This window comes from Balaenoptera ricei, chromosome 16 (assembly GCF_028023285.1).
Source record: "Balaenoptera ricei isolate mBalRic1 chromosome 16, mBalRic1.hap2, whole genome shotgun sequence".
NCBI classification, from domain to species: Eukaryota; Metazoa; Chordata; class Mammalia; order Artiodactyla; family Balaenopteridae; genus Balaenoptera; species Balaenoptera ricei.
Genome location: NC_082654.1, coordinates 112,918,785 through 112,931,566, shown reverse-complemented (window position 1 = coordinate 112,931,566; position 12,782 = coordinate 112,918,785). Strand labels below are relative to the sequence as shown.

The 12,782-nt window shown below is 34.7% G+C and overlaps 1 protein-coding gene across 1 annotated transcript in view; it reads right to left on the bottom strand.

The window, feature by feature from the left end:
* RYR2 (ryanodine receptor 2) overlaps positions 1-12,782 on the bottom strand; it is a 772,975-nt gene that overhangs the window by 436,280 nt on the left and 323,913 nt on the right. The window contains exon 4 of the mRNA XM_059899659.1: positions 1,524-1,540. Within this exon, the coding sequence (XP_059755642.1) occupies positions 1,524-1,540 (17 nt within the window). The remainder of the gene's footprint in view (positions 1-1,523; positions 1,541-12,782) is intronic.

Sequence of the window (12,782 nt, the reverse complement as noted above, 5' to 3'; positions counted from 1 at the left end):
CTAAGGTAAAGCTTTGCAAATAAACGTACTAAGAATAAATTTTGAGATGAGAAATCCCTATGAAAATGAGAGGGAGAAAATCCACATAGCAAGGCACTTCAAAAAAGCAACCAAATGCAGAGGAAAGAATGGGGATACTTCTAGACAGTGGTAGAAAGGGGGTTTATTCATTTAAATATTCTATTTCCAAAGGAATTAAAGTGGCTTGAGTGGTTGGCTCAAGAACTACTGATTTGGATACAGCACAGGAATACTGGAACGGAAGTGAAGGGATAAAAAGATGAGACAGGAACTTCTTTGAGGATGGCTAATCTTGGGGAAGGAGCACAAAATGGTGAAACACATGTTCTTAGAAACAGGTTTCCATTCCCAAGACAAGAATTCGGATCAGAATTTTAACTAGAGGCAGAGAAGAGAGGAAATTTCAAAAAGAAAGATAGCTTAGTTATGAAGAAACAGATGATGAATTAAAATTATTTCCAGAGTTATAACATAGAAGTAGTAGCTCTCAAAAATCCATACATGGGTGTCATCATCATGGAAATGGTGAATTTAATAAACAAAACGTTCCTTAAGTATAAAGGGCTGAAAGAAGTTTGGGAAACAGGGCAAGTGTTTGGGAAACACAAGTGAAAGGCTACTGAAAAGACAGTAAAAGTCTCAAGATGTTGCCTCAGGGGAACTGCATCCCAGAATCAGGGAAAATAATGAAAGTAAAATGAAGCCATCAGGTAATCCAGTATTTGCTGATTCATCATATTAAGTCACAGGGCAAATAAGAACAAAACAACACAACAGTGAAGGGCCTCACTGTTTTGCACACTTGGGGGAAAAAGTGGATCGGGGACATCAATGCTGGTGAAACTCTAATTTCCATTCAGAATTACAAGGAGTTCAGAATTGGAAGGATCTTTTTCCCTTTCCCTCTGTCCCGCTCCCTCCCTCCCTCCCTCCCTCTCTCTCAATAGTTGAAGAAACTGAGACCAAGAATAGTAACTTAATTTGGCCACATCACACACTTTGTCACACTGTTGGTCTCCAAATTAGCCTCCAGAATCCTGCAACTGTTAACTTTCTTCATGATATTTTCTCATTCACCTTCTTTTTAAGATTGTATGAATATGTATAAAGGCTTTTTCTATAGCACATGGAAAAATGTGAGAGCTAAGCAGTAGGATTCTAAGATTAAACAGTCAAGATTTTTCAGTAAAAGATACACAATATTAATAATAAAAGCCTTCTCATTGACCAGAAGCCTATCATAACGATAAAGCCGATAACATAGAGACTACAATGTTCCAGGGATAGAGAATATTTTAATAGATTCCATTTCAGGAGAAGAAAACTAGAAACTTATAAAGGTTCTAACTGGAGACTGGTAAAATATGTGTTGATTACAACAGAGCAGTTATTTTGAATACTCAGTACCAGCCACACTAGGAAGCAAAACAAAGATTAGAGGCAACAGCAAACATGCACCCGTTTATATCACAATCTCTTTGTAAATACGTGGAAACACACACCCATTTTTTCACATCAACTTTCTGTGGAAAGAAAAAGCCAAAATAGTAACAGGCAAACAAATAAGTAGCTAGCAAGGTTTTAATTACTGTCATTTAAATAAATTGAAATGTGGTCCCTGCACCAAAACCTACTTCCAATTCTGAAGGATACGAAACAGTATCCAAACTTTTAATTAATAACATTTAATCTCCTCAAACAAACAAACAAACGTTTTCAATTAATTTAGTAATCAGAACTTCAAAAGGCATTAGGCTGAATATGTACCAGGTACATGAAATAACAATAATTTAATATATTCAAAAGCAAACGTGAACATTTACCTAATTCTCAAACCTACAGGCCTTTGATTTAGGAACCACTATTCTCCTCTAACTATAAAAATGTATTTAACGAAAAAGATCAGTTTAGAAATACAGCAATAATTTATAGAAATAACTATAAATCTCTGATGAAATAGAAGTAAAATTTCTCTTAGCCCAATCTTTCTAGCATTATATAAATGTTCACAGTATAACAAAAGGCATGCTTTGCCAAATAATTCTGAAGCTGCATCAGAATCCAAGTATTGTTTAAAAGGTAGTTATTAATGAATGCATGTTAGTCTCATAACCATTATATGACTCTTTAAAAATTAAGTGAATATAATTATATCCAAAGCGTAAAACAGAACAAATAAAAAGCCATATGTCAACAACGACTGCCTCTACAAGGCCCTAAGATTCCTAGCAAATCAATCAGAATTTAAAAATCTCAACACTGAGGGATATACTCTCTCTCTAAGGTAAGTTTCCATAACCAACCTCCCTTCTTTAGCACATATGATTGGGGATCAGTGAAACTTGAGGTTTGCTTCAGACTCTTCACGCATTTACGTTTACTTGCAATTTTTTTTTCTTTAGAAAATTCATTAATCAGGTCCAAAGCTCATGCTACTTCGCCATAACTAAGAATCTCCACTCCTTAGTAAACAAGCTTCAAGAAGGAAATGTGCATAAGATGCATATACATTGTGATTACTTTTTAAATGCTATAAAGTGATATAAAAATATCAACCTAAATATACAGGTGGGATTGTTTTGAAGGCCCAGGGAGATTCAATAGATTCAACAGATTACTTACAACAGAGCATTTTGGCTTCATCAATAATTTATTTAGTCTTCAGAAAAATCTCTTCTAAGCCTACCCTCAACCTCTGAATTTACAAACACATTGTTACTTAAGAAAGAACACTTTACTGAATGGAAAGCCCTGGTTTTCACTGTAAGTTTTCAAGATATTTAGCTGTTATCCAAAGCTCAAGTCCTCATTTTAAGCATGAACCTATTAAAGTGATGAATCTATTTCTTTAGATCCTGGGGCAGAGAAACAATTTAGTCAAGTCCAGTATAATATAATTATCATTCACTTTTCTACCTTTAAAAGGACAAATTCTTATATTTATTCTCTTCCATGAAAAATAACTTAAGGAAATGTGAAATGATTTCCCTTTCATGTTTATCAGGAAACCAGGATGTGCCATGCTTTTTCAATGATTAACAAAGACATTCTATTATCCCATCATTATTTTCACATCAAAATGTTAAACATACACACACACACACATTTGCATCAGTGCAAAGATAAAGTGTTGTGGGATTTTCCTAGAAGAAAGAGAAATTGTAATCAAGAATCATAGTTCCTAGAATTAGTAACAGAAGCTCTTTAATGATCTATATTACAAAAGTGAAACTTTTTTAAGCAGCAAGAATTAGCAATAATATAACAGACTCAGTATCCAAATACCCAAAGAAAGGCTTAGCAACAGCATGTGCTGGGGGTGAATTTTCAGCTAAACATAGAAGACAAGACAAATGGTCAACAGAGTTAAAAGACTGATAAAGTACAATAAAGTTGTAATTATGCATAAGCGATGTAGAGCAATTTCATGACACGTCTCTTATGAATGTTAACAAGAATTATTTAATTAAATGCCTGCAAACAGTGGAGAATGATTTATATGAAGCTAATCAAGGAAGGGAAATACAAAGCTCACAATGAACTTGACCAATTTTATAATTTAAACAGTTACCAAATCCATAAAGCATATAAGACAAATGAGTACTTATTCCAATAATTTTTTATCCAAGTATGTGGGATTTTTAAAAAACATACTGATTCCATTAATTTAGAGAAAATAAATATTTTACCATCTGTAGGAAACTGCATTAAAAATTTAAGACCAACAAATGAGCAACCTTATTTTCAAATAAAAACACAATTTCCATTAAGGAAAATAAAACAGTCATTTAAATAGCAACTTGACTAAGCAGAGAGGACAGAAGTTAAGAACATAATACAAAAGTAATTAATTATAAATTATATCATATGAAAGGTGGAACATTCACATGACATCTCCATTTTTGTATTCATATTTTAATCAATATGTACATTTAATTAGTATATTTTAATAATTTTAAACATATTTAATTAATATAGAAGTTATAAATTAGGGCACAAAACATGAACTATTCCATACCTATAAAAATGAGTTTGGTTGCTTCTTTCAAGTTGCTTATTTTACTGTTTAAGGTAAAGAATGTTATTATTATTAAATCTATAGGTCATATAAGTAAGAAGTTACTATGTGCCAGGCTTGGAGCTGAACACTTTACATGTAATCTTATTGACTGCATTTTATACATGAGGAAACAAATGACATATAAATGTGTTACACACTTTCCTCAACAACAACAACAAAGTTGTTGGAAAAAAAGGATGGAGCTTGATCTTGAAATTGGGTCTTTAACTTCAAATCCCCACTCTCGTAAGCTCTACTATGTATGCCAAAACCAAGATACATCATCTTTTTTCTTTTGTTTCAGATTTTTAGTCTCTATTTAATTTGGAATTATTCACCAGCCTATTTCTTACGGTAAGTGCCACCTAATACAATGTGTTAACGTCAAGATAAGAGAATGTAAAATGAACCTAGAGATTCTTATGATATCGAACATGTTATTTAGTTTCAGTTATTCAAACTGCATGTCTGGTTTTTCACATAGATAAATTTCTAGATAACTACGACACAACAATAAAACATCCAACATAAAGTTTTTAATATCAAGGCATAACATAAGAAAAGTAATTGAAATATTTAATACATACATTACCCTGCTAAGGTTTTTAAAATAATAAATTAGAGAAAAGTGAAAAACAAAATCTACTCTACCCTATAAGTAATTCTCCACCACACATGTTGTTTATTATTAAGATTAGGGGGTAAAACTTGAAAAATTTGCACACTGTGTTCCAGGATTCAAAATATAATGAAGTCGTTTCAATTTTCTAAAAGTAAAACTATGATTTGGAGGGCCCACATTTTTAATACATACAAATTCAGAAAAATATATAAATCATGAGTATATAGCTTCACAAAATTGTACTAGCAAATAAACAAACCCATGTAATCATCACCCAGATCTAAAAACAGGACAGAACCTACAACCTAGAAGCTGCCTTCATGCTCTCTCCAAACTTAACTATTATTCTATCACCATTAATTACTTTTCTAATTTGGAAATACAGACTATGTTCTCTTTTTATCTACTTCCTTTAGCTGACATTAGGTTTGTAAGATTCCTCACATTGTCGCATGTAGCAGTAATTAATTCATTTTCCCTGCTTATCATATTCCATGGTATGAATATGTCACAATTTATTTATCCATTCAACAGTTGAACATTTGGGTTGTTTCCTGCTTAGGGCTATTACAAGTAATTCTACGGTGAATATTCTTGTATATATCTTTTGGTGAATATAGGAATATATATCTATTGGGTATATACCAGGAGTGGAATTCCTTGGTCATGGATTTATAAATATTTAGCTATAGTAGATACTGCCAAAGAGATTTCTAAAGCAGTGGTATACATTTAACTGTCATCAGGAGTGTATGAGTTTCACTTGATTCACATCTTGCCAATACTTCTAGTCTTTTAAATTTTAGATCTTCTGGTGGGTGTGTAGTAATACCTCATCACAGTTTTCATCTGCATTTCTCTGAAGCCTACTATGATGAAGCATTTTTCCGTATGCTTTGGATATTTTGAATATATCTGCTGTTAAGAAGTATTTGTTCAAGTCTTTTACCCATTTTTTACTATTAGGTTGTCTATTTTTGTTCGTACTGATTTCCCAGAATTGTTTATATTTTTCAAGTATTCTCTCCCAGTCTGTGTCCTGTCTTTTCCATCTCTTAATGGTAACTCTGATGACAGACATTCTTAGTTTTGGTACAATTTCTCCATCTTTTCCTTCATTGCTGGTGCTTTTTGTCCTGAAAAGATCCTTCTACATTATTTTTGAGAAAATTTATTATCTTAACTCTTACCTGAGACCTCAGTCTGTTTGGTATTGGTTTTCTGGGTATATGGTGATAGGGAGGGAATTCAGATTCATTTTCCCCCTCATTTAGCTGTTCAGTTGACCTTGAACCATTTACAAAAAGATAATTCTTGCCTCCACTGTACTGCATTGCCACCTCTGTCATAAATCAAGTTACTAACATGTGGAGTTATCTATGAACTCTCTTCTATTTTGGCCTATTTTTCTATGCCTGTGCTAATACCACACTATCCTAACCACTGTTCCATCAGAATAAGTTTTGATATCTGGTAGCCAAAGGCCCCAACTTTGTTCTTTTCTTCAATATTATATTTGTTAATATTGACCCTCTCTATTTCCTATAATCAGAATAGACATAAATTTTCATGCACACAAAAAGAAAACCTGCTGCGATTTTGATTGAGATTGCATTGATCAACAGATCAATTTGGAGAGAGCTGCCATCTTTATAATACTCAGCCTTCCAACACTGTATAGCCCTCTTTTTTTTAGGTCAACCTTTAATTTCCTTCAAAATCCTTTTCAATTTTCTATGGAAAGGTTTATATATCTTTCATTAGAATTATTCCTAGGTACATGATGTTGTATTATACCAATATAAGTAGACTCACTTAGAAATTTTTATTTTATGTTTGTTTTTTGCTAATATATAGAAATGTAACTGACAATTTATACTGAGTTCTAACTTTACTAAATTCACTTTTTAATTCTAATAGTGCCCACCTTCGCCCCTTTAACATTACACTAAAATAATTCAATATTTCACTGGTTTTCCATTTTACAGATAGCATCTATCAGATTAAAGAGTTCCCTACATTACAAATTTACAATAAATGATTTATTTTTTAAATGTTTTAAAAGTATCAATTAAAGTATGTAATCTTTCCCTTTATGTCTTTTAATATGGAGAAAGACATTAATCACTTTCATGAACACATTAGCTTCTGTTGAATCCCACCTTAGTTATAATATGCTATTGATTTCGTACATCCATAAATTTGGTTTGCTAGTATTTTGTAGAGAATTTCTGCATCTATGACCTTGACGACTATTAGTGTACAACATTTTTTCTGGTAAGGCCTTTCTCATGGTTTAGGACCATGGTTATGTTGACATCATAAAATTAGTTGAGAAGGATTCTGCAAGAGGTTAAGATTGGTATTACTGCTTTCTCAAATGTTTGCTGGAATTGACCAGAGAAGCCATCTGGGCCTGTACTTCTTTGTGGTAATGCTTCTTTTTCTAATAGTCAGTACTTAATTTTTTAAAATATTTTAAAACTGAGATATAATTGACATATAACTTTATATTAGATGAATGATTTGATATTTCCATATATTGTGAAATGATCATTACAATAAGTCAAGTTAACATCCATAACCACAAGTACTTTCAATTATTTTTGTGATGAGAACTTTTAAGACCTACTATCTTAGCAACTTTCAAATATACAATACAGTGTTATTAACTACAATAATCATGCTGTATATTATATCCCCAGGGCTTATTAATTTCTTAACTGGAAGATTGTATCTTTTGACCACCTTCACCCATTTTGCCTCTCCTACACCCTGCCTCTGCAACCACCAATCTGTTCTCTGTAACTATGGGTTCAGTTTGTTTGTTTGTTTTTCAGATTCCACATAAAAGTGAAATTATATAGTATTTGTCTTCCTCTGTTTCACTTGTCTCACTTAGCATAATCCTTTCAAGGTCCATCCATGTTGTCAAAAATGGTAAGATTTATTCCTTTTTATGGCTGTATAATATTCCGTTGCATGTATATGCCACATTTATTTTTACCCATTCATCCACTGATATACACTTAGGTTGCTTCCACATCTTGGCTATTGAAAATAATGCTGCGATAAATATGGGGGGGCATATATCTTTCCAAGTTAGTGTTTTCATGTCCTTTGGATAAATAGCTGGAAGTGGAATTTCTGGATCATATGATAGTTCAATTTTAGTTTTTTGCGGACCCTCCATACCGCTTTCTGTAGTGGCTGCATGAATTTACATCCCCATCAACAGAGCACAAGGATTCTCTTCTCTCCACGTCCTTGTCAACACTTGTTATCTCTTGGATTTTTGATTATAGTCATACAAAAGGTGTACAATTATATTTCACTGAGGTTTTGATTTGCATTTCCCTGATGATTAGAGATCCTGAGCACCATTTTATGCACATTTTGGTCTCTGTAAGTCTTTAGGAAAATATCTACTCAGATTCTCTGCCCATGTTTTAATCAGATTGTTTTTTTAGTGAGCTGTATGGGTTCTTTATATATTTTGGATATTAACCCCTTATCAGAGATGTAATTTTCTCCCATTCCATAGGTGGTCTTTCCATTTTGCTTATGATTTCCTTTGCTGTGTAAAAGCTTTTTAGTTTGATGTAGTCCCACTTGTTGATTTTTGCTTCTGTTGCCTTTGCTTTGGGTGTCAAATCCAAAAAATCTTCGCCAAGACTGATGTCAAGGAGCTTACCTCCGATGTTTTCTTCCAAAAGTTTTATGGTTTCAGGTCATATGTTCAAGTCTTTAATCCATTTTGAGTTGATTTTTGTGTATGGTATAAGACAGTGGTCCATTTTCATTCTTTTACAAGTCGCTGTCCAGTTTTCTCAGCACCATATTTTGAAGAGACTGTCCTTTCCCATTGTATACGCTGGCACCTCTGTCATAAATCAATTGACCATCTATGCATGGGTTTATTTCTGGGCTCTCTGTTTTGTTCCACTGATCTATATGTCTTTTTTATGCAGACACCATACTGTTTTGATTACTATCTTATGAGCACAAAATATCTTTCCATTCATTTGTGTCTCATTCAATTTCTTTCACCAATGTCTTATAGTTCTCAGTGTAAAGGTCTTTCAGAGCCTTGGTTAAATTTATTCCTTGGTATTTTATTATTTTTGATGCAATTGTAAATGGCATTGTTTCTTTAATTTCTCTTTCTGCTAGTTTGCTATTAGCATAGAGAAATGCAACAAATTTTTGTATATTGATATTCTTATCCTGCACAGTTACTGAATTTATTAGTTCCAACAGTTTTTTGTTTCTTGGTGTTTTTTTTGGTGGTTTTCTATATATTACATCACATTATCTGCAAGGAGTAACAGTTCTACTTCTTTCTTCCCAATTTGATACCTTTTATTGCTTTTTCTTGGCTAATTGCTCTGGTTACCACTTCCAATACTATGTTAAATAGATGTGGAAAGAATGGGCGTCCTGTCTTGTTCCTGATCTTAGAGGAAAAGCTTTCAGCTTTGTACTGTTGAGTATAATGTTAGCTGTGGGCCTGTCACATATGGCCTTTATTAAGTTGAGGTATGCTCCCTCTACACCCACTTTGTGGAGAGTTTTTCAATCATAAATGGATGTTGAATTCTGTCAAATGCTCTTTCTGCATCTGTTGATCTGCATCTGCTGAGATGGTCATGATTTTTACCCTTCGTTTTGTAACGGGGTGCATCACATTGACTGATTTGTGGATGATAAACCATCCTTGCATCCCTGGAATAAATCCCTATTGATCACAGTACTGATCCTTTTAATGTATTGTTGAATTCAGCTTCCTAGTATTTTGTTGAGAATTTTCTGATCTATATTCATTAGGGATATTGGCCTATAATTTTCTTTTCTTGTCGTATTCTTGTCTGGTTTTGGTTTCAGGGTAATGCTGGCCTTGGTGAATATGTTTAGGAGTGTCCCTCCTCTTCTATTTTTTGGAAGAGTTTGAGAATAATTGGTATTAATTCCCCTTTAAATGTTTGGTAGAATTCATCACTGATGCCATCTTGTTCTTAAACGACATGAGACCACAAAGTCCTTTCTGCCATCAGTTTGGGAAAAAAACTCACCATAAATTTAATTAAGCAAATGAAGTCACCAAATAAATTCAATAATTCACTGAATTATACTTTAGCCCAATTTCCTGTCTTTATTCTGATTTTTGTATTGATCAGACAGAATATTTTTTTGAATTTGTCAAATAATGTCAAACAATGATGCAGATTTACACAATACAGGAAACTTGGCAATCTCCCACACTATTACATTCAACTTAAGGAAAATATTTAGAATTTTCACTTGGAAGTTTCAATTTTTTCTTTTAAAATTTAAACAGGGTAATAGAGGACTAAGATCTACTGCTTCCTAAATTATTCCTCTTTTAGAATAGGAAAAGCTCCTGCAGTACTATTTAAATTGCTTTCTGAATTTGTCCAAATCCTTCGGAACATACACACACTTTCAAAACTACCAATACTTCCATTTTCAAGCACATAATAATATTAAAATGGCTTGCACATAAAGTTTAATGCTAACAAACTCAAGTGGATTGGTGCTAAGCAAATAATATAGTATGCTCTTCACGTAGGCTCTTGCCAGAATTACTAAGTTCAATTAAATACCACAAGTAAATTCATTAGGGAAAATAAATATTTAAGAAGAGTATGAACAATCAGTGAGGGGAAAAAAGAACAGAAATAAGGTAGAACTAGCCCAATTAAAATTTAAAACGTTCCTAAAATACAGTGATTAAATCAGTGCTGTTTCGCACAGTAAAAGACAGACATGTGTATAGACAGAATATTTAGCTTAGAATAACCCATCTGGGAATGTACAAACTTACTGTATGACAAAAAAAAGACATCACAATAAATAAGGAAGGGAATCATCGGTTATGAATAATGATGGGAGTTTTTCTTAGCCATTGGGGAAAAGAAATCAAGTTAAACACACATCTTAAACTTTGGATGGATCTACTATGAATAATAATAAACTCCATATAATAATAAACTCAAATAAATTCCACGTCCATTTACTATAAAAAAGTAATGGGTGCAATGAGGGATACAATGATTTTAAAAATTCAGTGCAATCCCAATCAAAATACCAGCAAGTTATTTTGTAGATACTGAAAAACTAATTCTAAAGTTTATATGGGAAGCAAAAGACCCAGAAAAGCCAACACAACACTGAAGGAGAAGAATAAAGAGGACCAACAGTACCCAATGCCAAGACTTACTATAAAGCTACAGTAGTCAAGACAGTGTGGTACTAGTGAAAGAACAGCCAGATAGATCTATAGAAAAGAACAGCGCAGAAATGGACTCACACAAATAAAATCAATTGATCTTTGACTAAGGTGCAAGGTGATTCAGTGGAAAAATGAGAGTCTTTTCACCAAATGACGCTGGAACAACGGGACATCCACATGCTAAAAAAAAAAAGAGCTGGAAGGCGAAGAGCTCTCCTCTGAGCTTCTCGCACAGTTGGTTGAAGCCCTGCCTGCGGAACCACAATTTCCTCATCTTGCGCCTGCCTACCTGCCCGCCACCGCCCACAGGATGTGCCACGCAGTGCCTCCACCGATGCCAAGATCTGGGATCTAGAGTTAGAAAGACCTGTGTTGAAAACTCTTTAATCTAAACCATGTGGCTGACAGGCTCTTGGTGCTCCAGGCTGGTGTCAGGCCTGAGACTCTGAGGTGGGAGAGCCAAGTTCAGGACATTGGACCACCAGAGACCTCCCGGCCCCACATAATATCAATCGGCGAGAACTCTCCCAGAGATCTCCATCTCAATGCTAAGACCTAGCTACACACAACGGCCAGCCAGATCCAGGGATGAATGCACCATGCCAAACAACTAGCAAGACAGGAACACAACCCGACAGATTAGCAGAGAGGCTGCCTAAAATCATACTGAGTTCACAGACACCCCAAAACACACCACCAGACGCAGCCCTGCCCACCAGAAAGACAAGATCCAGCCCCACTCACCAGAACACAGGCACCAGTCCCCTCCACCAGGAAGCCTACATGACCCACGGGAACCAACCTTACCCACTGGGGCCAGACACCAAAAACAATAGGAACTATGAACCTGCAGCCTGCAAAAAGGAGACCCCAAACACAGTAAGTTAAGCAAAATGGGAAGATAGAGAAATATGCAGCAGATGAAGGAGCAAGGCAAAAACCCACTACCACAAACAAATGAACAGGAAATAGGCAGTCTACCTGAAAAACAATTCACAGTAATGATACTAAAGAAGATCCAGGGGGTTTCCCTGGTGGCGCAGTGGTTGAGAATCTGCCTGCCAATTCAGGGGACACGGGTTCGAGCCCTGGTCTGGGAAGATCCCACATGCGGCGGAGCAACTAGGCCCGTGAGCCACAATTACTGAGCCTGCGCGTCTGGAGCCTGTGCTCCGCAACGGGAGAGGCCGCCGCGGTGAGAGGCCCGCGCACCGCGATGAAGAGTGGGCCCCGCTTGCCGCAACTGGAGAAAGCCCTCACACAGAAACGAAGACCCAACACAGCCATAAATAAATTAATTAATTAATTAAAAAAAAAAAAAAAAAAAAGAAGATCCAAAATCTTGGAAATAGAATGGAGAAATAAAGAAACATTTAACAAGGACCTAGAAGAACTAAAGAACAAACAAACAATGATGAACAACACAATAAATGAAATCCCAATTTTTCTAGAAGGAATAGATAGCAGAATAACTGAGGCAGGAGAACGGATGAGTGACCTGGAAGAACAATAGTGGAAATAACTACCGCAGAGCAGAATAAAGAAAAAAGAATGAAAAGAATTGAGGACAGTCTCAGAGACCTCTAGTACATTAAACTCACCAACATTCAAAGTATAGGGGTCCAAGAAGAAGAGGAAAAACAAGGGTTTGAGAAAATATGTGAAGAGATTATAGTGGAAAACTTCCCTAAAATGGGAAAGGAAATATTCAATCTTAAGTCCAGGAAGCACAGAGAATCCCATACAGGATAAATCCAACGAGAAACACGCCAAGACAAATATTAATCAAACTACAAAAATTAAATACAAAGAAAAAATATTAAAAG